Raw genomic sequence first — 26,161 nt, 5'->3', positions numbered from 1 at the left:
TAAGGGTTGTGAAGAGTTTATAAAAATGGTGTACAGTGGGAAAACACATTTGAATGGGCAAAATTTATGGCAAAAAATACATTTTCCAATTGCCTAACTTGAGATAGATGATAAATCACTCCTACCTGCTTCTGAGGTTCACTTTAAAGGGAATATGTGACAGTTGCCATACAGTGGCGTCCAACACCCACATGATTCCATTTTTCCCCCGTATACTTTAATGTTGTCATGGAATTCATTCACAATGCAGAGGCTAAAAGTGTGGATTTTTTTACCTTTCATTTGGCCAGTGTTCACTTCCATAATAGTTAACTTTTCTATTCAGGAAGCCAAAGCAAAAAAAAAGCAGTGTACATGCTTTGTCCATCCGTGTCTATGCTGGATGACTGCTTGAATATCCTTGCAAAATGTGGCCAGAGATGGCAGCCTGCACCTAGCCTCAATACCTTCTCTGATCCCAGTGCTGTATTACCTCTTGGGGGACCTGATAGAGCCCTAGTTTCTTCAAAGAACAGGGAAAAACATTGAAACTTTCTGGTGATCTCATTTCTCGTGGTTTGCTTATGACCTGTGGTAATGATGATTCCTACTGTTCCCATCAGTGAACTTCTCAGGGATGGCTTATTGGTGATGCAGCACAGCAGCGTACAAGCTTAACAAGATGACTCTAAGCCCCATAGGTAGAACCCAGTTATGGAATTATACGACATCGTGTTCACTTTTAAGGATCATGCGAGTGCAATGAACAGCTCCTTGGATCACCGCCGTATGCTTCAGTAGATCCTCTTGATATTATAGGCTCGGTAAGTCTCTAGTGGTTCAGAAAGCTGAGTCTGATTGGCACTGATGAATTCAAGTGCCTGTATCTGCCTGTGTGGCGCAAAAGTAGCTGTGTGTGCGCTCACGCTCCCACCATAATCCTTGAGGTGGGCCTGAGCTCAGGATTTACCGACCTGTATATGGTCGCTGTGTTGTTGCAGAAAAGAGCCCGCTTGGAAGACTGGTGTTTGGTCAAGGAAGGACGTGTTTCTAACCGGTTCGTGGTACCACAACTGACTTGCTGGAGGGCCCTCCTGGTGTGTGACGTATTTCAGATCCTGGAGATTTCATAGAGAACTCACACGTCCTCCTTCCAGGTCGCACCAAACTTGATGGCCAGCGAACAAACCCCTTCCTGTCAGGCACTTCTTCCCAATTGCTTGCACTGGCCTGGGGCTTTGTCTGGTTCTATCCAAACTCTAGTTCAAACCAGCAGAACAGAGTCCACTTAACATAACACCAGTCTCTGCCAGCAGAATCACTGTTTTTATTTCTCCTCACAAAAACTGGGGTCACCACCTTAGAATCAAAATCCTGCACAAACCAGTTTAAGCCAGAGTCGTCAAGCATTTGCAGGGGAAACAGTGGCCTCCTGTTGCTGGTGATTAGTACTGCAGGCAATAATATTGTAAGTTCTTCATTACTAACAAAAATAGAATAGCAGCTGCCAATTACATGCAAACGGTTAATGATAGATGATGGTCAGCATCATATTCCCCATCCCCTCACATAAGAGACCTTCACTTAAATGAAGCCAACTGAGTAACTGCGGACACTGTCGGGACTCTGTCCTAGCTGCATTCATCTTTTTTAGACTTGCATAATAATGTGGTTAACCAAGAGCACAAATGCCATCCTGTAAGAGGTGAACAAGAATATCTGATGCGTTCATTATCAGAAAAACCCTGAACATCAATGGGACATCACAGTGAAAGCTGACTTAAAAGAATTCTACACACAGATGAGACAAAAGTGGTACTTTTTACCAGAAAGGCACAACTCTAGTTAGAGGAAAACACCAAAGCCTTATCCCAACTGTGAAGCATGGTGGAGAACGTGTCATGGTTTGGAGCTACCTCAGAGCTAGGACATTTTGCTATAGTTGACAGAATAATATATTGAAAGTGTATCACAACATTTAACTGGAGAAAAGATAGGCAGGAGTCCATGACCTTAACCCCTTAAAGCCCCATGATATCCATCATGGAGTAGGTTGGGGTGTATGCAGCGGTCTCAGGAGCTGAGCCTGCTCCACATGCATGCAGCAGATGGTGGCCTAAATTAAAAAGCCAGCATCTGTTAAATTGTGTTCTACTTGGACAACTCCTTGTCATACCCAACGCTTGTCCCTGATTAAATAATAAAGCTTATTTTCTCCTCCCGTGTCGGCACTGTTCTCGTGGTGTCTGCAGTCACTCCCCCTGGGACTCTCGCCCAATCAGGGCTGGCGTCACTGTCCCTGCCTTCAGGCAAATCGGACATGAAGAGGAAGTGAGAGATTAAGCTGCAGCCCAGACTTTCTCTTCATGATTGATTTGTTCGATGGCAGAGACAGTGACGCCAGCCCTGATTGGGTGTCGGCATCATGTGCTACAACACCCCACAAGAGCCCTGAGGAGAGCGACTGCAGATACCGCAGGAATGGCGCCGGCACAATAGGTGAGTATAAGCTTTATTATTTTATTGGGGCCCAAACATTTTGATCAAGAAAGGTATGTCCTAGTAGTGGACAACCCCTTTTTAGGCCAGAGTCACACGACCCTAGATTCTCTCATCCTAGAGAATTGTGCTAATTGTAGTCTTATCAAACTCTGATCACCACTGCAGTCATCAGCACTGCCCCATCGAATAACATTGGTCTGAGTGCTATCTGATAAATAAAAAATTGAATGGCACCCATCTCATGTATATGTTGGTGTGATCCTGACCTAACTCCTGTTTTTGGATCTGAGCTACACCTGCAGCTGTTAAAGGGAACCTGTCAAGTGATTAATGCCACCCAGACAGTAGGCAGCATGAAGCTCCGCCAGGCTGGATGATTGCAGCCAGGTATATGATTCTCTGAATCTGTCTGGTGTTTTAGAAAAAAAATATACTTTGAAGATGTGTCCGAGGACCATAGTTGGAGACCATACTAGTCTGGCTGCCCATGGCTGATGGTTCCCAGCTCTGATGTAAGAGATTGAGAGATATCTCCCTCATGTGTACAGGGGGAGAACCTGATTATTTAGAAAATGTTCAGCCAGGCTGTGATTCATATTGCCTGCTTTATGGGCAACATCATTCGCCTGACAGGGTCCCTTTAACCATTTAAACGGTGCTATCAATCTCGAACAGCAGTATTTAAATGGAATGCATGCCGGTGCTCGCTTGATTGTCTTCTATTGGCTCCCTGTGATGTGATTGCGGGGGACCAATGGGTTGCTATGATGGTCGGATGCTGCTGAAGGCCCGCATTGCTGCTATTTCGGTTTGTCCTATGAAGCTGTCCTATGACACTGAATTTGAAAGGAGACAACATTTTTTGCTAAATACTGCAATACGATGGTATTGTAGTACAACCCCTGGCAAAAATTATGGAATCACCGGCCTTGGAGGATGTTCCTTCAGTTGTTTAATTTTGTAGAAAAAAAAGAAGATCACAGACATGGCACAAAACTAAAGTCATTTCAAATGGCAACTTTCTGGCTTTAAGAAACACTAAAAGAAATCAAGAACAAAAAATGTGGTAGTCAGTAATGGTTACTTTTTTTTAACCAAGCATAGGGGAAAAATTATGGACTCACTAAATTCTGAGGAAAAAATTACGGAATCATGAAAAACAAACAAACCAAAAAAAACACTCCTAAACATCACTAGTATTCTGATGCACCACCTCTGGCTTTTATATCAGCTTGCAGTCTATGAGGCATGGACTTAATGAGTACCAAACAGTACTCTTCATCAATCTGGCTCCAGCTTTCTCTGACTGCTATTGCCAGATCAGCTTGGCAGGTTGGAGCCTTGTCATGGACCATTTTCTTCAACTTCCACCAAAGAGTTTCAATTGGATTGAGATCTGGACTATTTGCAGCCATGACATTGACCTTGTGTCTTTTTTCAAGGAATGTTTGCACAGTTTTTTTGCTCTATTGCAGGATGCTTTATCATCTTGAAAAATGATTTCATCATCACCAAACATCCTTTTAATTGTTGGGATTAGAAAAGTGTCCAGAATATCAACATAAACTTGTGCATTTATTGAAGATGTAATGACAGCCATCTCCCCAGTGCCTTTACCTGACATGCAGCCCCATATTATCAATGACTGTGGAAATTTGCATGTTCTCTTCCGGCAGTCATCTTTATAAATCTCATTGAAACGGCACCAAACAAAAGTTCCAGCATCATCACCTTGCCCAATGTAGATTCATCACTGAATATGACTTTCATCCAGTCATCCACAGTCCATGATTGCTTTTCCTTAGCCCATTGTAACCTTGTTTTTTTCTGTTTAGGTGTCAATGATGGCTTTCACTTAGCTTTTCTGTATGTAAATCCCATTTCTTTTAGGCAGTTTCTTACAAGTTTGGTCACAGACGTTGACTCCAATTTCCACCCATTCGTTTTTCATTTGTTTTGTTGTGCATTTCCTGTTTTGGAGACATATTGCTTTAAGTTTCCGGTCTTGATGCTTTGATGTCTTCCTTGGACTACCAGTATGTTTGCCTTTAACAACCTTCCCATGTTTGTATTTGGTCCAAATTTTAGACACTGCTGACTGTGAACAACCAACATCTTTTGCAACATTGCGTGATGATTTACCCTCTTTTAAGAGTTTGATAATCCTCTCCTTTGTTTCAATTGACATCTCTCCTGTTGGAGCCATGATTCTTGTCAGTCCACTTGGTGCAACAGCTCTCCAAGGTGTGATCTCTCCTTTTTAGATGCAGACTAACGAGCAGATCTAATTTGATGCAGGTGTTATTTTTGGGTATGAAAATTTACAGCGTGATTCCATAATTTTTTCCTCAGAATTAAGTGATTCCATAATTTTTTCCCTATGCTTGGTTAAAAAAAGTAACCACTACTGACTACCACATTTTTGTTCTTGATTTCTTTTAGTGCTCCTTAAAGCCAGAAAGTTGTCATTTGAAATGACTAAAATTTGGGGGTTGAAATCCTTTTCCCAGCTACAGTCGGAATATGGTCTTAGGACATCTGGGGTTTCCAATATGCACAAGTACGGCATGCGTTTGTGGCCCAGAATGAGGGGGATTGTTTCCAAATTCAAAACGACTTAGTATTAGGCTACATCTGTGGAGTGGGGAAAAAGAGGGGTGCTGTTTCATCTTTATATAAGGATCTACTTAACACTCACCTATTGGGATATCTGATTGGCGCGAGGGCTAAATGGGAAAGAGAGCTGGGTCATTTAGAGGATGAAACGTGGGAATCTGTATTAGAATGGATACCAAAACTATCACTGAATGAGCCATATAGACTCTCCCAGCTTTATATTGTACACAGAGTGTATAGATCCCTGGATGTCCTGTATAGAGCTGGGCTGAGATCTGACTCTGAATGCCCTAGATGTAGGAATGATAGTGCTGGAATGTTTCATATGTTATGGTCGTGTCCGAGATTGACTGCTTTTTGGTTGGTGGTTGTAAGCCGGATAGAAGGGGCATACAGATGTGTAATTCCAAGAGAACCTTTGGTGTGCGTGCTGGGGTATGTGGAAGAGATAGCTGTGGATAACAAGCTGAAAATAGCAATCGCCAGACTACATGGCTCAGAAGGTCATAGCCAGAAATTGGATCAAAGAGGAACCTCCCTCGAGGGGAGAATATCTTAAATATGTGAAGCAGGTCATTACCCTGGAAAAGGGTGTAAATCAGAAAAGAGGGAAGATGGGCCTGTTGGAACAATTGTGGACGCCTTGGTTGGAACTAGGCTAGGGGAGGCTAAGAGAAGTAAGACCTGAAGAGCGTTCGCCTATATATTTACGGTGTATTCGTTTACAAATAAAAGTTATTGTATATGGTTAATGTATATAATACTACAGGATATGTTAAGAGGAAAGCGTGAGCTGTCTAAAAGGGAAGGAGGGGGGCGGGTTGGGTAAGGGGGGTTAAGAGTGGGGAAAATGGAAATTTATGTCTTAAGGTGAAATGTTTTATTGGACTCTTATCTCTAATAAAAAACATTTGAGTAAAAAAAAAGTCAAATTTCTTAAAATATAGAATTAATTAACCCTCATAAAGAGAAAAATCGAACCACCGCAATTGTGGTTTTTCAGACATCACAGCTTCCTAAACAAACAAAAAGAAATGCAATAAAAAGGATCAAACATATCTACCCCAAAGTGGCATCAGTAGAGCTGTCGGCAAAAACAAGCCCTTATATACCGTATATACTTGAGTATAAGCCGACCCAAGTATAAGCCGACCCCCCTAATTTTGCCACAAAAAACTGGGAAAACTTAATGACTCGAGTATAAGCCTAGGGTGGGAAATGCAGCAGCAGCTACTGGTAAATTTCAAAAATAAAAATAGATACCAATAAAAGTAAAATTAATTGAGACATCAGTAGGTTAAGTGATTTTGAATATCCATATTGAATCAGGAGCTCCATATAATGCTCCATTCAGTTCATGATGGGCCTCATAAGATGCTCCATATACAAATATGCCCCATATAATGCTCGATGCAGTTCATTATGGCCCCATAAGATGCCCCCTATAATGCTCCATGCAGTTCATTATGGCCCCATAAGATGCTCCATATACAAATATGTCCCATATAATGCTCCATACAGTTCATTATGGCCCCATAGATGCTGCTGCTGCACTAAAAAAAAAAATGACATACTCCCCTCTTGTCGCTGCTCCTCAGCGCCCGTCTCTCCGCACTGAATGTTCAGGCAGAGGGCGGCACGCACACTGATACGTCATCGCGCCCTCTGACCTGAACAATCACTGCAGAGGACGGGGAAGAGGGAGCTGCGCCGACGCTGGAACAAGGGACAGGTGAATATTTAATACCTGCTCCTGGCGCGGTCCCTGGCAGCTTCTCCCAGACAGATGGTCTCCGGGCGCGGCAGCTTCTTCCTGTATTAAGCGGGCACTGGTACTGCTCATTACAGTAATGAATATGCGGCTCCACCCCTATGGGAGTGGAGTCCATTTTCATTACTTTAATGAGCGGTACCACGTGACCGCTGAACAGAGGAAGAAGGTGCTGGCGCCGGAGACCATGGCACATGCAGAGACCTTGCCAGGAGCAGGTGAGTATGTGACTGTCGTCGCTCCCCCTTACCCGCCGACCCCCCTCCTTCAATGACTCAAGTATAAGCCGAGAGGGGCACTTTCAGCCCATTTTCTTGGGCTGAAAATCTCGGGTTATACTCGAGTATATACGGTAATTCCAGCAATGGAAAAATAAATACTTTAGTTTTTTATTAGATTATTTTTAGTATACAAACTTCTTAATTTTTTTTTTTCACCACTTGAATAAAGAGAAAAAAGTCTACTGTCCTGGAGAATCATGTTTCCCATTCATGTTTGCTGCACAATTAAAAAAAAAAACGTAAAAACAAAACCCCAAAATCTGTCAAATTGTAATTTTAACCATTTCATCACACTTGGATTTTTTTTCCTGATTAACATTAGTTAATGAGAATGGGAGTGGAAAAAAATGGAAGCGTAAAAATGAAAAAGTTGAAAGGATAAGCTGAAAACATGTTGGGAGATGCCACTAGATAATGACCCAAAACACACCGGTAAATCAACTAAAGAAGAGTTGGAAAAAAATGATTTGTGTTTTGTAATAGCTATGCCACAGTCCTTTCCTTGCCTGTGCACGGAAGACATTCCAGAAATCTTGTTTGGTGGAGGCGATTGCTGTTAAGGGAGATCTGTTTTATTACATTTTAATTGTTTGGGGTTTTTTCCTGCTTAGTGGATGTTTACTTGGTGTGCTTAATAAAAGACATAAACAGTACAAGAACTGGTTACTCTGCCTTCTGCTTGTGATGGGTTTCTTCATGGCTGCTCTTACAAGGACAGGAGATTCTGCAAAGGAGAAAATGGCCTTCTTGCAAGACCAACTTTCCTTTAGTTTTGGAGTATTTGCATCTAGTGTCTAAGACATCAGTTCAAGGCCAGGCCATTTATTCCTTTTCCTGAGCATACACATTTTCGTGCTTGTTTTGTTATTATTTCATTCTTTGGGAGATATAGGTAAGAAACTAAAGGAAATATGTGTCTGTTTTACAGAGCAGTTATTTCAACTTGGGTGGAGCAATTTGCAGCACAGGCGCACTTTGCTTTGAACTGTTAAGGACAAGGCAAAACGATGTATTGTGTATGTGATGGTAGCAGAGCAAAGAGCGCCTGCTGAGGTCTGTGCTTCAAAAGCACAGGCATGGGATTCACAGCTGTGTGGAAGACGTAGAACGCATCATCCATGTCAATCGAGGCAGGAGGAGGCGGCAGACAACGACCTGTGATGCCCATTAGACCGGCCATGTAAATTGGCATACAGCGCTAGAGGGTTCTAAACCATATTTTTTGGTTATGGCCATTACACAGTACATAGCAGGGGACACTTTTTAACACATCCAATTGTGGAAATTATTTTTATTCAAAGATCTATTAATTTAAATCTATTTTGTTTGTGGGACAACACCTTTACATGTGGCACAACAGTGACATTACGTAGAACTGGATGCCCTTCAAAGATTGGTTGAAAGACCAGAAGAAAATTATTCTTGGAGGCTGCCTAGAGGTCTACAACAACGTTAAAGGAACTCCAGAAATTTCTGACTAGCTGGAGGAAATGGAGCTTATATACAGATCGCTAGACTGCGGTACATAAGGAGTTAAAAATGCTGCCTTCAGTTTATATTGAGAAATCCTGCTGACTTGCATTGGGGGCCTGCATGGGCCGTCCCATGTTGTGTATTGGCTTAAACGTAATTGGTGAATGAGCTATGTACTACGTAATTCTGAGAAAAAAATGTTTACTTTTTTTTTTCTTTAGGTGACATTGGAAATTACTACTATGGACAAGGCCACCCAATGAAGCCTCATCGAATACGAATGACTCACAATTTGCTTCTGAACTATGGACTGTACAGAAAGATGGAAATATATGTGAGTGTATTGAAATGTTATTCTGTAATGTTGCCTTTAGATGAGTATTTTATAATTGGATACATGGGTTTTCCCCAATTTCTACGAATTTGGAAAAGAAAGGTGCAAAGTATTTAGCGTGGTTGGACTTTTACCTTTTGGGATGGGTGCAAGCTTCCTTTTTTTTTGTCTACAATATTTGTATGCACACCACTATTTAATGACACATAAATGTACCCTTCTTGCCTTTGTGGCTTATTTTACCCTGTTCTCTGCCTTAGCGTCCTCACAAGGCAACTGCTGAAGAGATGACCAAGTATCACAGCGATGAATACATAAAATTTCTACGATCTATAAGACCAGACAACATGTCGGAGTACAGTAAACAAATGCAGAGATGTAAGTCATCTATACTTTTTCCTATGTGTTGTGATAAGGACCTTGTCCTTACAGGAAAAGTACAAAAGCTATTCTACGCGAAATTGCAAAGATACATTAGGTTTTCTGTTGTAAATGGGTCCCTTTGTCTTCAGCCAGTTTCAATTACTAAATGTATATCTCAATGCCAAGAATCAATTGAAAAGAAATATAATATAGTAGATAGATCGTCTAAATATTGCTGATCTCTTTGCATTACAACTATTGTTCCCAATGCCATTGCAATTGTGGAATAATATATATATCTGAACATCTCACAGAGCACTGTTCAATCCACCATCCAAAAATGTGCAAGCGCAAACCTAGCAATGCATGGCTGTCGCACCGAAACTGATATCTCAAGCAAGGATAGCACTAATTAGACATATAGCCAAGAGGCCCATGGTCACTGGAGGAGCTGCTGACATCCACAGCTCTCATGGGAGAATCTGTCCACAGGACAACTATTAGTCGTATACTCCACAAATCTGGCCTTTATGAAATAGTGGCAAGAAGAAAGCCTTTTTTTAAAGCAATCCATAAGAATTCCAGTTTGCAGTTTGCAAAAAGCCATTTTGTGGACACCTCTAACGTGGAAGAAGGTGCTCTGGCCAGATAAAACCAAAGTAGAATTTTTTGTGCTAAATACAATATGTTATATGTGGTTGAAAACGAACCCTAAAGATCACCTTGAAAACACCATCCCACTGTCGAGCATGGTGGTGGCAGCATCATGCTGTGAGGATGCTTTTATTCAGCAGGGACAGGGAAGTTGGTCAGAGTTGATGGGAAGATGCAAGGAGCTAAATAAAGTGCAACCCCGGAGGAAAATAGGCTGCAAAAGACTTGAGACTAGGGCATAGGCTCGCCTTTCAGCAGGACAATGACACTAAAGATACTGCCAGAGCAACACTGGAATGGTTTAGATCAAAGTATATTCATGTGTGTGAATGGCTCAGTCACGGTCCACACCTAAATGCCATTAAGCATATATGGCAAAACTTGAAAATTGTTATTCACAGACACTCTCCATGCAAACTTTATGTATATGTGTATGACCTTGTCTGCTGTGCTGCTCATTGTTCAGTGGTTTACTGAGCAATCAGTGGGGATCTCAGGACCTGGCCCCCCACTAATTAGCAGGCATATTTTAAAAATACATACTTAAATTTTTGTTACTTTTTAAGGAAGTGACTATTGTGAGCCTAGGGACACTCCACCGCTGTGCTACATATTTACATTGTTATGGCATATGAGGGCTTATCACTTTTTTAAAAAAAAATTTAAAATAAAAATTTAAAATATAGATACCGTATATACTCGAGTATAAGCCGACCTGAGTATAAGCGGAGACCCCTAATTTTGCCACAAAAAACTGGGAAAACTTAATGACTCGAGTATAAGCCTAGGGTGGAAAATGCAGCAGCTACCAGTAAATGTCAAAAATAAAAATAGATACCAATAAAAGTAAAATTAATTGAGACATTAGTAGGCTGTGTTTTTGAGTATCCATATTGAATCAGGAGTCCCATATAATGCTCCATACAGTTCATGATGGGCCCCATAAGATGCTCCATATTAAAATATGCCCCATATAATGCTGCACAAATGTTGATTATGACCCCATAAGATGCTCCATACAGACATTTGCCCCATACAATGTTGCACAAATGCTGATTATGGGCTCATAAGATGCTCCATAGACACATTTGCCCCATATAATGCTCCACAAATGCTGATTATGGCCCCATAAGATGCTCCATAGACACATTTGCCCCATATAATGCTCCACAAATGCTGATTATGGCCCCATAAGATGCTCCATAGACACATTTGCCCCATATAATGCTCCACAAATGCTGATTATGGCCCCATAAGATGCTCCATAGACACATTTGCCCCATATAATGCTGCACAAATGCTGATTATGTCCCCGTAAGATGCTCCATAGACACATTTGCCCCATATAATGCTCCACAAATGCTGATTATGGCCCCGTAAGATGCTCCATAGACACATTTGCCCCATACAGTACTGCACAAATGCTGATTATGGCCCCATAAGATGCTCCATAGAGACATTTGCCCCATATAATGCTCCACAAATGCTGATTATGGCTCCATAAGATGCTCCATAGACACATTTGCCCCATATAATGCTCCACAAATGCTGATTATGGCCCCATAAGATGCTCCATAGACACATTTGCCCCATATAATGCTGCACAAATGCTGATTATGGCCCCCATAAGATGCTCCATAGAGACATTTGCCCCATATAATGCTCCACAAATGCTGATTATGGCCCCATAAGATGCTCCATAGACACATTTGCCCCATATAATGCTCCACAAATGCTGATTATGACCCCATAAGATGCTCCATAGACACATTTGCCCCTTATAATGCTCCACAAATGCTGATTATGGCCCCTTAAGATGGTCCATAGACACATTTGCCCCATATAATGCTCCACAAATGTTGATTATGGCCCCATAAGATGCTCCATAGACACATTTGCCCCATATAATGCTGCACAAATGCGGATTATGGCCCCATAAGATGCTCCATAGACACATTTGCCCCATATAATGCTGCACAAATGCTGATTATGACCCCATAAGATGCTCCATAGACACATTTGCCCCTTATAATGCTCCACAAATGCTGATTATGGCCCCTTAAGATGGTCCATAGACACATTTGCCCCATATAATGCTCCACAAATGTTGATTATGGCCCCATAAGATGCTCCATAGACACATTTGCCCCATATAATGCTGCACAAATGCGGATTATGGCCCCATAAGATGCTCCATAGACATATTTGCCCCATATGCTGTTGCTGCGATAAAAAAAAAAAAAAAAAATCACATACTCAACTCTCGTCGCTCAGGCCCCCGGCACTTGCTATAGTCACCTTTCCTGTTCCACCGCTGTGTCTTCCGCGTCCTCTGCACTGACGTTCAGGCAGAGGGCGGCACGCACACTAATTGCGTCATCGCGCCCTCTGACCGGAGCGTCACTGCAGAGGACGCGGAAGAAGGAGCTGCGATGGAACGCGGACAGGTGAATATCGCGCAATGCCCCCGTTATACTCACCTGCTCCTGACGTGGTTCCTGCACGTCCCTGGTTCTCCGGGCGCCGGCAGCTTCTTTTGTTGAGCGTTCACATTGTACCGCTCATTACAGTAATGAATATGCGGCTCCACCTCTATGGGAGGGACGTGCAGGGACCACGCCAGGAGCAGGTGAGTATGATTAGACAGCTGCCGCTCCCCCTCCCCTGCCGACCCCTGGGAATGACTCGAGTATAAGCCGAGAGGGGGACTTTCAGCCTAAAAAAATGGGCTCAAATTCTCGGCTTTTACTCAAGTATATACGGTAAGTTGATCATGACCCAGCCTATTTTGACCTTAATGACCTGGCCGTTTTTTGCAATTCTGACCAGTGTCCCTTTTATGAGGTAATAACTCAGGAACGCTTCAACGGATCCTAGCAGTTTCGAGATTGTTTTTTCGTGACATATTGGGCTTCATGTTAGTGGTAAATTTAGGTCGATAATTTTTGCGTTTATTTGTGAAAAAATTGGAAATTTGGCGAAAATTTTGAAAATTTCGCAATTTTCAAATTTCGAATTTTTATTCTGTTAAACAAGAGAGTTATGTTACACAAAACAGTTAATTAATAACATTACACACATGTCTACTTTACATCAGCACAATTTTGGAAACAATTTTTTTTTTTGCTAGGAAGTTATAAGGGTTAAAATTTGACCAGCGATTTCTCATTTTTACAACAAAATGTACAAAACCATTTTTTTTAGTGACCACCTCACATTTGAAGTCAGTTTGAGGGGTCTAGTGACACCATTCTAAAAACTGCACCCCTCAAGGTACTCAAAACCACATTCAAGAAGTTTATTAACCCTTCAGGTGCTTCACAGCAGCAGAAGCAACATGGAAGGAAAAAATGAACATTTAACTTTTTAGTTACAAAAATGATCTTTTAGCAACAATTTTTTTATTTTCCCAAGGGTAAAAAGAGAAACTGGACCCCAAAAGTTATTGTACAATTTGTCCTGAGTACGCCGATACCCCATATGTGGGGGGAATCACTGTTTGGGCACACGACAGGGCTCGGAAGGGAAAGAGCGCCATTTGACTTTTTGAATGAAAAATTGGCTCCAATCTTTAGCGGACACCATGTCGCGTTTGGAGAGCTCCTGTGTGCCTAAATATTTGAGCTCCCCCACAAGTGACCCCATTTTGGAAACTAGACCCCCCCCAAGGAAGTTATCTAGAAGCATAGTGAGCACTTTGAACCCCCAAGTGCTTCACAAATTGATCCGTAAAAATGAAAAAGTACTTTTTTTTTCACAAAAAATTTCTTTTAGCCTCAATTTGTTAATTTCCACATGGGCAACAGGATGAAATGGATCCTAAAATGTGTTGGGCAATTTCTCCTGAGTACACCGATACCTCACATGTGGGGGTAAACCACTGTTTGGGCACATGGTAAGGCTCGGAAGGGAAGGAGCGCCATTTGACTTTTGAATGAAAAATTAGCTCCAATCGTTAGCGGACACCATGTCACGTTTGGAGAGCCCCTGTGTGCCTAAACATTGGAGCTCCCCCACAAGTGACCCCATTTTGGAAACTAGACCCCCCAAGGAACTTATCTAGATGCATAGTAAGCACTTTAAACTCTCAGGTGCTTCACAAATTGATCCGTAAAAATGAAAAAGTACTTTTTTTTCACAAAAAATTTCTTTTAGCCTTAATTTGTTCATTTCCACATGGGCAACAGGATAAAATGGATCCTAAAATTTATTGGGCAATTTCTCCTGAGTACACTGATACCTCACATGTGGGAGTAAACCACTGTTTGGGCACACGGCAGGGCTCGGAAGGGAAGGAGCGCCATTTGACTTTTTGAATGAAAAATTAGCTCCAATCTTTAGCGGACACCATGTCGCGTTTGGAGAGCCCCTGAGCCCCTGTGTGCCTAAACATTGGAGCTCCCCCACATGTGACCCCGTTTTGGAAACTAGACCCCCCAAGGAACTTATCTAGATGCATAGTGCGCACTTTGAACCCCAAGGTGCTTCACAAATTGATCCGTAAAAATTAAATAGTACTTTTTTTTTCACAAAAAAATTATTTTAGCCTCAATTTGTTCATTTCCACATGGGCAGCAGGATAAAATGGATCCTAAAATTTATTGGGAAATTTCTCCTGAGTACACTGATACCTCACATGTGGGGGTAAACCACTGTTTGGGCACACGGCAGGGCTCAGAAGGGAAGGAGCGCCATTTGACTTTTTGAATGAAAAATTAGCTCCAATTGTTAGCGGACACCATGTCGCGTTTGGAGAACCCCTGTGTGCCTAAACATTGGAGCTCCCCCACATGTGACCCCATTTTGGAAACTAGATCTCCCATGGAACTAATCTTGATGTGCGGTGACCACTTTAAACCCCCAAGTGCTTCACATAAGTTTATAACGCAGAGCCGTGAAAATAAAAAATCATTTTTCTTTCCTCAAAAATGATGTTTTAGCAAGCAATTTTTCATTTTCACAAGGTTAAAAGGAGAAATTGGACCCCAATGGTTGTCGCCCAGTTTGTCCCGAGTATGCTGGTACCCCATATGTGGGGGTAAACCACTGTTTTGGCACACATTGGGGCTCGGAAGGGAAGTAGTGACGTTTTGGAATGTAGACTTTGATGGAATGGTCTGCAGGCATCATGTTACGTTTGCAGAGCCCCTGATGTGCCTAAACAGTAGAAACCCCCCACAAGTGACCCTATTTTGGAAACTAGCCCCCCAAAGGAACTTATCTAGATATGTGGTGAGCACTTTGAACCCCCAAGTGCTTCACAGAAGTTTACAACGCAGAGCCGTGAAAATATAAAATAATTTTTCTTTCCTCAAATATGATGTTTTAGCAAGCAATTTTTTATTTTCACAAGGGTAACAGGAGAAATTGGTCCCCAATAATTGTTGCCCAGTTTGTCCCGAGTATGCTGGTACCCCATATGTGGGGGTAAACCACTGTTTGGGCGCACGTCGGGGCTCGGAAAGGAGGGAGCACCATTTGACTTTTTGAGCGCAAGATTGGCTGGAATCAATGGTGGCGCCATGTTGCGTTTGGAAACCCCTGATGTGCCTAAACAGTGGAAACCCCTCAATTCTAACTCCAACACTAACCCCAACACACCCCTAACCCTAATCCCAGCTCTAGCCATAACAATAACCACAACCCTAACCCCAACACACCCCTAACCCCAACACACCCCTAATCCTAACCCTAACCACAACCCTAACCCCAACACACCCATAACCCTAACCACAAGCCTAATCTTAACCCTATTTCCAACCCTAGCCCTAATTCCAACCCTAACTCTAATTCCAACCCTAACCCTAAGGCTATGTGCCCACGTTGCGGATTCCTGTGAGATTTTTCCGCACCATTTTTGAAAAATCCGCAGGTAAAAGGCAATGCGTTTTAGCTGCGGATTTCCAGTGTTTTTTGTGCGGATTTCACCTGCGGATTCCTATTGAGGAACAGGTGTAAAACGCTGCGTAATCCGCACAAAAAATTGACATGCTGCGGAAAATACAACGCAGCGTTCCCGCGCTGTATTTTCCACACCATGGGCACAGCGGATTTGGTTTTCCATAGGCTTACATGGAACTGTAAACCTGATGGAACACTGCTACGAATCCACAGCGGCCAATCCACTGCGGATACGCAGCCAAATCCGCACCGTGTGCACATAGCCTAATTCTAAGGCTATGTGCACACGCTGCGGAAAACGCTGCGGATCTGCAGTGTTTCCGCAGCTGCGGGTGCGCAGCAGTTTCCCGTGAGTTTATAGTTCAATGTAAACCTATGGGAAACAAAAAACGCTGTGCCCATGCTGCGGGAAAAAATGCGCGGAAACGCAGCGGTTTACATTCTGGAGCATGTCACTTCTTTCTGCGGATTCCGCAGCGGTTTTACACCTGCTCCAATAGAAAACCGCAGTTGTAAAACCGCAGTGAAATCCGCAGAAAATCCGGTGAATCCGCGATAAATCCGCAGCGGTTTTGCACTGCGGATTTAACAAATCTTCTGTGGAAAAATCCGCAGAGGACCAGAATACGTGTGCACATACCCTAACCCTAGTTCTAACCCTAACCCTAGTTCTAACCCTAATCCTAGTTCTAACCCTAGTTCTAACTTTAGTGGGGGGAAAAATAAAAAAAAAATATTTTCTTTATTTTATTGTTGTCCCTACCTATGGGGGTGATAAAGGGGGGTGTTCATTTACTATTTTTTTATTTTGATCACTGTGATAGGTTTTATCACAGTGCTCAAAATGTACATCGAACGAATCTGCCGGCCGGCAGATTCGGCGGGCGCACTGCGCATGCGCCCGCCATTTTGGAAGATGGCGGCGCCCAGGGAGAAGACGGATGGACACCGGGAAGCTCGGTAAGTATGAAGGGGGGGAGATCGGGGCACGGGGGGTGGATCGGAGGACGGGGGGGTGGATTGCAGAACGGGGGGAGCAGACAGGAGGACGGGGGGAGCAGACAGGAGGACGGGGGAGCGGACAGGAGGACGGAGGGGACCGGACAACCGAACGGAGGACTGGGGGGCGGTGGGGGGGCAGACCAGTATTTCCAGCCATGGCCGATGATATTGCAGCATCGGCCATGGCTGGATTGCAATATTTCACCAGTTTTTTAGGTGAAATATTACAAATTGCTCTGATTGGCTGTTGCACTTTCAACAGCCAATCAGAGCGATCGTAGCCACGGGGGGGTGAAGCCACCCCCCCCCTGGGCTGAAGTACCACTCCCCCTGTCCCTGCAGGTCGGGTGAAATTGGAGTTAACCCTTTCACACAATCTGCATGGACGCGATCATTCTGTGACACAGCATATGCGTCACAGGTCGGATTGGCACCGACTTTCATGACGCATACGCTGTGTCACAGGTCGGGAAGGGGTTAATGGCACAATTTGTGGCATACTGTGTTTAAAAAGTTGTATTAATTTTGTGGAATTCTGTATGCCATAGCTATTTTATTTTTCTGTTGAAAGAACTGTGTTTAAAGATTATTTTGTTTGTTCACAATCAGTAATTTTTATATGTTCCATTTTGGGTTCCATAAACCTTAAGAATTTTTTTTTTTTTTAAAGAAGCACTTCCATCCGTTTGTATCCTCTTAATATATTGCAATCATCATATTGTATATCTTGGTCATTTCGCCTTTCTATCCATCTAATTTTTCTCTTTTCTCTACTTTGTGTAGAAACATCTCTTTTCCCTGAAATGATCATTCCCTTTTTTCAACACCTGACCCAGCTGCTCCCTTCTTCCCCCCCTGCCTGGGACTTTTGCTGTGACTTATGAGTCATACAGTAAAAATTGACCTCCTGTTTCTACATGGAGCTTAGAAGGATTCAGCTAGTCAGTTTTTAATTATGCGATATAATAGACCTAATGGAAAAGAGAATTATCTGAGTAGAAAGGCAAAATGAGCAATTGTAAGTACACAGGGCTATATAATATATGATTGCGATATAATAAAGAGGCAAAGCTTTTATCCTCTTAATATATTGCACTCACCATATTATATGTCACTCTGTACTTACAATGGATAATTTTGCCTTTCTATCTAGATTATTCTTCTGTTTTCTTCTCTATGCAATAACAGGTAATCTCTTGTCCCTGCATTTATTATTCCCTTTTCAATTCCTGACCCAGCTGCTCCCTTCTCCCTCCCGCCATAGAATTTGCAGTGACTCCTTACTTGTACAGAGAAAATTGACCTCCTGTTTCTACATAAAGCTTAGAAGGAGTCAGCTAGGTAGTCTTTGATCACAGTGTCATAGACCTAATGGAAAAGAGAAGAAATGACTGGGTAATAGTACAAAATGAGCAATTGTAAGTACACAGTGCTATATAATATGATTATTGCTGTTTATTAAGCGTTTAAAAACATTGATGGGAGTGATTCTTTAATTTATCTTTTTTCTTGTGGGGAATGATCAAAAAATGCTTTTCTACCAATATCTATTTATGAAGATGTTCACCATGTGGGATAAATTATGAATTACTTTTTTATTATATGAATTGCCAATTCTATTTATCTCACCATCTCTGTATCCCAAACCTATGGTGCTTTCCAGTATATATGGTGTCAGGACTGTAAATGTGCAATATGCACATGGAAGCAGTTTTACAATTTACAATTTTTACAGAGTATGTGTATAAAAACATAGCATGCTATGAATTGTGTTCCATTTTCCCGCTACATATAAGGCTACTTTCACACTAGCGTTAACTGCATTCCGTCACAATGCGTCGTTTTGCTGAAAAAAACGCATCCTGCAAAAGTGTTTGCAGGATGCGTTTTTTCACCATTGATTAACATTAAGCGACGCATTGTGACGGATTGCCACACGTCGCACCCGTCGTGCGACAGATGCGTCGTGCAGTGGCGGACCATCGGGAGCAAAAAACGTTGCTTGCACCGTTTTTTGCTCCGTCGTAAACGTCTTTTCCGACCGCGCATGCGCGGCCGGAACTCCGCCCCCACCTCCCCGCACCTCACAATGGGGCAGCGGATGCGCTGGAAAAATGCATCCGCTGCCCCCGTTGTGTGGCGGAGACAACGCTAGCGTCGGGAACCTCGGCCCGACGCTAGTGTGAAAGTAACCTAAGGGTGCTTTCACATTGCATTTAGGCACCCGTTCAGTGGCCTGCCGCAAAGCTGGACATATGTGCCTAAGGGGCCATAGACTATGATGGTGCCGACAGAGCAAACATGTATCATTTTCGGTAATGTACGCCTACTAGAGACGGACATTTGTACGTAGTAGACTCCATTTGGGTGTCCGCCTCCAGTAGGGGTATACGCCCGAAAATGATGCATGGCAGAGCATAGTCTATGGCCCATCAGAGCAGACATCCAAATCCTGTTTTGCGGGGGCTTCGGACATAAGCCCCAGTGAGACCACTGAACGGGTGACTGAACGCTGTGTGAAAACACCTTAATGGGCATTTCCTCAGCGCATTCACATGCATTGTGCTGTAATCTGAAAATCTGCAATAATTGCATCCAATATGAACTTGACTTCAGAAAGCTTCATTTTGAAAGGTGACGTTCCTGATCCTTTACCTTTGCATACTTTGAATATTTGTCACGCCATGCATTATTCATCTAAAAGAAAAGCTGTGGTTAGCAGTAGGTTAATCTCATTTCTATCATGTTATGTACAATGAGTCGCCACATATAACCTATGTTGTATATTCTTCAGTCAATGTAGGAGAGGACTGTCCTGTATTTGACGGCCTGTTTGAGTTCTGCCAGCTGTCTACGGGAGGCTCTGTTGGTAAGTGTGCTGGATACCCCTATTATCTATATTAGTAATGCGTGTATATAAACAGTAAAAAGAAAGTCTTTACCTGTTAAAATACCATATCAAGAAGAATTATTTTAGAATTTTTTCCACCTTTTATGTCACCCATAATCTGTACAAACCCCTTGAGCAACAAACAAATCATTTTGAGGGGGAAGAGAAAAAAAACTAACAAAACTAAAATTGTGTTTGCATATGCGTGAACAGTGCACCTTTTTATAATTGGGGATGTGGTTGTGTTCAGAATTGGCCAATCGCATTTAATATCATGTTATATAGTGGTCAGTATATAGCTGCCATCATGTACAGTTATTCTGATTACCCCAAATAAAGTTTAGTTGTTATTTTCCTGACATTTTGTTAGTTGCATTTTACAGGAAAAGCCATGGTCTGTACACTGCTTACAACACAACTTTCAACAATAAGATCCCTTTGCTATCAGTCATGAGCAGGGTATAAAAAGTTTTTTCCAAAGCATTAGATATACCATGGAGCTCTGTGCATACTGTCACCAAGAAATGTCGTACAGGAGTTGGCTTTCCTGACTAGGCGCTGTTATGTGCTGGTCATGCTCCTGCTACATTTTAAAAAGGATATTCAGAAGTTAAAATCAGTTCAAAGAATGGCAACTAGATTATTACAATGGATGGAAGGCCTCACATATGATGAAACGCCTCAGAGGGGATCTCATTTACATATATAAATATATGTGTGGCCAGTACAAAACACTGGCACATGACTTGTTCCTTCCAAGGACTGTCCTGAGGACTCATTACGGGTGGAAGAAAGGCGATTTCGGCAGCTTAACAGGAAAGGGTTCTTTACAGTTAGAGCAGTCAGACTGTGGAATCCCCTACTACAGGAGGTAGTTATGGCAGACACTATAACAGCTTTTAAAAAGGGCTGGACGATTTCCTTGATTTACATAACATTGCAGGTTATAGTTAAATTAGTGATGAAATGTATAATTGGTAGAGAAAGGTTGAACTTGATTGACCTAGGTCTTTTTTCAACCTACATAACTTTGTAACTATTTGCTCAGACATGGCCATTACACAGTACATAGCAGGGGACACTTTTTAACACATCCAATTGTGGAAATTATTTTTATTCAAAGATCTATTAATTTAAATATTTTGTTTGTGGGACAACACCTTTACATGTGGCACAACAGTGACATTACATAGAACTGGATGCCCTTCAAAGATTGGTTGAAAGACCAGAAGAAAATTATTCTTGGAGGCTGCCTAGAGGTCTACAACAACGTTAAAGGAACTCCAGAAATTTCTGACTAGCACTGGTTGTGTACTCCATGTGACCACAGTCTCCTGTATTCTTTATATGTCTGGCCTGTGGGACCTGTATTCTTTATATGTCTGGCCTGTGGGATAGGGTGGCAAGATAGACGCATTTTTGTACGCAGAAAAACAGCAAAGCCTCTGCTGTGTTTTGCTAAAACTTGCATAAAGTGTGCCAATAATATGTGGAAAATATCTTATGGTCTGATGAGACAAAGGTTTTTGGCTATAATTCCAAAAGGTATGTTTTGTGTAAAGCCAACTAACTACATTACCAAAGGAACAACATACTCGCAGTGAAGTATGGTGGAGGCAGCATTATGCTTTGGAGCTGTTTTTCAGTAGCTGGAGCTGGTGCTTTAGTCAAGTTGGAGGAAATTATTAGTTAAATATCAGTCCATTTGCATCAACCTTCATCTTCATGTTCTTAGCAGAGGAATGAAGAGGAATTTCATCTTTCAGCACGACAAAATAAATCAATGAAAGAATGAATTCGCCAGAAGATGATCGGAGTTTGAGTGGCCCAGACCTGATTCCAATTGAAAATCTATGGGTGACCTGAAAAGGACAGTAAACAGAAGATTCCCTCACAATCTTAACAAATTTGTATTGCTACTGCATGGAAAAGTAGGCAAATTTTGCCAATTCTAGATGTGCTTAGCTGAAAGACTCCTATCCAAAAAGACCGAATTGTTATAAATTCAAATGTATACTTCAACAAAATATTAGTTCACAAATATTCGTGCACATTTATGCAACTACATAATTTTAGTTCTTTGGATTCTTGTTGAGTGGAAAAATAAGTGGTTTATTTTTCAATTAAATTGATTGAGTGACATTAAAGGTTGAAAAATTTCTGAAATTATACTTGTTGGGCTGATTTTTTTTTCTTGCCAAAAACCTGGCATTTTAGTTGTGTGTAGACTTTTTACATCCACTGTAAGCGTGCAGGTTATGCCTATTAACTCTATCAGTAATGTATATGTGTGCTGGTTACCCCGATTACCCATTATCAGTAATGTGCAAATACACTCTTCAATATTGAACCTGCAACACCAAGGAAGAAAAGCAATGGAGTTATAGAAATCACAGGATGAATAGACATGTTAATGATATGCAAATGTGAAGAAATGAAAACAACATTTTCAAAACCTCTCGATTTATTCAATATCAAGTGTGTGCGCCACGCTCCGAAATACATGCACTTACAGACCTTAGCATGATCTCAATGAGGTTATTAACCTCTTACCGCTAAAGCCAGTTTTTACTTTCCTTTGTCCACAGCACTACCCACATCCCCTGCAACAAGTTTTTAATGTGTCAATAGTAAAGGATCTATTTTATGGGATGGTGAGTGCCACTTTTTTCTCATCTCACCGAAGACTTTTCCTGACCAGGCCAAATGCTTCACATCTGACATGTCCCTTTATGTGGTAATATCTCTCGAATGCTTCTACATTTCAGTGATTATGAGACTGATTTTTTTTCATGACTCATTGGCCCCGGTTCTTCAAAATTTTAATCTAGAAACTAAGGCTGCACAATACTTTTTGTAGCCATTTGTGGTTTCACATCAATTTCACTCGGCTCCACCTGTCTATGGAGCAAGATTTGTTGTGAGGCACTCACCACCCTTTAAGACGTGCCTGATTCATTGTCATGCTCCTCTTACTGAATCAGGCTCCTCTGACTCCACCACCTCCTTCACTCCAGCCTTAATGAATTGGGGCCATTGTGCTTTGTGTAAGTAGTGAATTTAGGTCGATATGATTTGCGTATATTTCGGACAATATCTAAATTTTGATAAATTTAAAAAAAAAATCACAATTTTTAAACTTTCATTTTTTTTCCTGCCTTTAAAAGTCACACCACACCAAATAATTAATAACATTTACCACCTACATCAGTACTATTACATGGTTACAGAGAAAATCATACTTTAATATTCGCCAAGGTTCGAACCGTACCCGAGACAAGTCAGACTGGCAGGTTCCCTGGCGGATCCTTCCTGTCCACTTCCACTGACTCCGAGGTCTCTCCCCATAGACACAAGCTGAGAGAGACCTTTGACAACCAGGGCAGCAGTCAAGGTAAAAAGTAAAAAAACAAAAAAAAAAACCTGTAAAGAGAAAACAGAATTGAAATGCCATAATTGTGGGTTTTTGGTTGCTGCAACTCCGCAATACAAAGTAATCAAAGCATCGTCATGTCTACCTCAAAATGGTATCCATAAACTGGTTATAAAAATGAGCACCCCAAAAAACTGACTTGGTGTCCCCTCTATTTTTAATAACCAGCAAAGCCTAATCAGACAGCTGCTGGCTGATATTTATTGGCTGGAAAGGGGCCATGTATATTGGCACCCTCCCAGACTAAAAAAAACAGCCCTCTGCCACCCCAGTGATGGCGCATCCATTAGATGCTCCAATTCTGGCACTTGCCTTGGTGCGTTGGCAAGTGGGGTAATAGTTTGGGGGTTGATGTCATCTGTTCATGGTCCGCTGAGATTAAGCCCAGAGGCTAGTAATGACAGACGCCTCATTACTAATCCTGTAGAGTAAATGAATAAAGACACACACATAGAAAAGTCTTTTAATAAAAAAAACCACTGACCCTTTTACCCATTTTTTAGCTTAAAATAAAAAATCAAAGTAATCCTCATCTGTTCTCCGTAATTCCATAATGATGAGGTCGCATGACGGTGGCCAACTCTGCTACATCCGGATGTTGTGCTGTGCGGTGAAGAGATATGTGACTGGCCAGCACGCCAGCTGTAATACAGTGAGCGGACCGTGAACCCGGCTGCTGTGACGAGTGATGACATAATTAAGGTTATCGCAGATCACAGGCAGCGGTTCTCGCAGTAACCTCTGTGTGTCGGCCTGTGAACTGCTTTGACCTTTCTGACGCCACCGCTCGCTGCGTGAGACCTTTTCTAGGATATCGATCGGGACAATATGAAATGCCATAAGACATGCGTGTGGCATATCAAAGGGGAAGGACTCATATCATTTAGTAAAGTGTATGGCAAAAGTATACATGCATGTTTACAGTGGAAGCACTCAAGTATTCAATAGAGATGGAATTCAACTGTTATCGCAAAGTGTGATAAGGAAAATTGGTAGTGGGGTAGTTTATGTGGAATTACGGCATGTATCCCACAATTTTATAATGTGCAATAATTTCTGCAATATATACATACATCTTCTAAACCTAGTGTTAGATGTTAGATCCAAGTGGCTAAAGTATTCTCCATTGGCATATTGGCATATGTGAAAACAGCCTGAATATATAGGTATATGCATAAAGTTAAAAACGGCCCTATAGGTAAAAAAGACATGGAGCATGCATGGAGCATGAAGAACTATCATATAGGGAAGCTCAAAGCAAGGGAAGTACCATAGACTTATGTAGAGCCCAGCAGAGAGACCGTTAACAAATGAGTAAAGATACTACTAAATGGATATGTGGATTGTTGGCAACTCATATTGTATCTGTCACATGGTTACCGCGACAGAGAGGAGCCAGAAGACCGCAGATCTGATTTCTCCTTCACCTGCGCTGAATAGAGGCACTTCACCTTCTTATAAAAAAGTGTTAATTTCTTTAAGCAGTGGAGAGATTAATCTGCCATGTTGAGAGTTCTGGGAGCTAAGGCTCTCAGCTGTGCACTGTTAGCCACTCCTATCTCCTATATAATATGGGTCCTGACTGACATACATCGTCAGAGCTAGCTTATGCTGCATGGTTGGTGATTATTGGAGTAGATGGATTTATCTGTGACTGTTGCTAGGTTTTGAGTGTGTGATCATTCCCTTGCTTCTCCTACTTTGGGTTAACTGCATCCTTTACTCCCATGTGCATACGTCTGTTATATGTGTGCATGTTTGGTATTTTCCGTTACCCCTGTTTGCATTACTTTGTGAGTCTGGTTGGTGTATGGGCGGCACGGTGGCGCAGTGGTTAGCACTGCAGCCTTGCAGCGCTGGAGTCCTGGGTTCAAACCCCACTAAGGACAACATCTGCAAAGAGTTTGTATGTTCTCTCCGTGTTTGTGTGGGTTTCCTCCGGGTTCTCCGGTTTCCTCCCACATTCCAAAGACATACTGATAGGGAATTTAGATTGTGAGCCCCATAGGGGACAGTGATGATAATGTGTGCAAATTGTAAAGCGCTGCGGAATATGTTAGCGCTATATAAAAAAAAAATAAAGAAAAAAGAAAGAAAGTGTATTACGGTACACTACTACTCCACTCTTCCTTGGGTGGGGTAAGGGTACAGTCTGAGGGCGATTCAGGAGCTAAGGTAAGGTCCGTGTCCCTGGCACCTTCACCTTCAGAAGTAACCCGGGCAACTGTGTGAGCGAAGGTGCCCCCTAGCGTTAGTGACAGGAAACGAGCCCGTGGTCCCAGGACACCTGACAACAGAGTCGTGGGAGTATCTGAATGCACAACTTTGGTGCTCTGATACAGCCCCTCGCGAATAGTCTAATTTATATTTGGAGGCAGCGGAAGGAATGGGTGACAAAATGTGGTGTACGTACTATACATCACAATATGGCGCACAGTGTCATGTAATGGGAAAGTAATGTGTGCCATGATAGAGAAAACAGAAATTGTTTGCGTTTAGTGCAGGCTTATAAGTGAAACAGACTTAAAAATACACTAGTTTATTAGAAAAGTACTCCAAATGCATATTGTTATCACTTAATAAATTGTATTTTATTTGTGCTAATCCCAACTGATATTACAACTATCCAGAAAGCATACTAATCCATTGGCCAATGGGACATGACTCACAAATCAATATCATTTTCTGAATGTATTGATAACCACAGTGACAACATATCAAATAATGAAATGTGTATACAGAACTGATGCATAACCCAGTGTCTCAAAATAATGTTATTATCAAATACGGTCAGTTGGTGATGTTGCAGCACATGTGTTGCAGCACATGTCCACCTCCATATTGGTGGGTCTAAGGGGTAATGTTTCTCTCTGTGGAAAGTGCCCACTGTTATAGGCCATGCAGTATTTCTCTGCAAATGTAATTGCAGCGCCCCAGAGTCCTGGTCGTTGCAGTACTGACG

General features: G+C 42.1%; 1 protein-coding gene across 1 annotated transcript in view; it reads left to right on the top strand.

The window, feature by feature from the left end:
- Positions 1 to 26,161, top strand: part of HDAC2 (histone deacetylase 2) — a 92,654-nt gene that overhangs the window by 29,937 nt on the left and 36,556 nt on the right. Inside the window, exons 2-4 of the mRNA XM_077289494.1 lie at positions 8,844 to 8,956; positions 9,217 to 9,334; positions 19,671 to 19,745. Of these exons, the coding sequence (XP_077145609.1) occupies positions 8,844 to 8,956; positions 9,217 to 9,334; positions 19,671 to 19,745 (306 nt within the window). The remainder of the gene's footprint in view (positions 1 to 8,843; positions 8,957 to 9,216; positions 9,335 to 19,670; positions 19,746 to 26,161) is intronic.

This window comes from Ranitomeya variabilis, chromosome 2, assembly GCF_051348905.1.
Source record: "Ranitomeya variabilis isolate aRanVar5 chromosome 2, aRanVar5.hap1, whole genome shotgun sequence".
NCBI classification, from domain to species: Eukaryota; Metazoa; Chordata; class Amphibia; order Anura; family Dendrobatidae; genus Ranitomeya; species Ranitomeya variabilis.
Note: the sequence above shows the minus strand (reverse complement) of the source record. Positions and strands in the feature narration are given on the sequence as shown.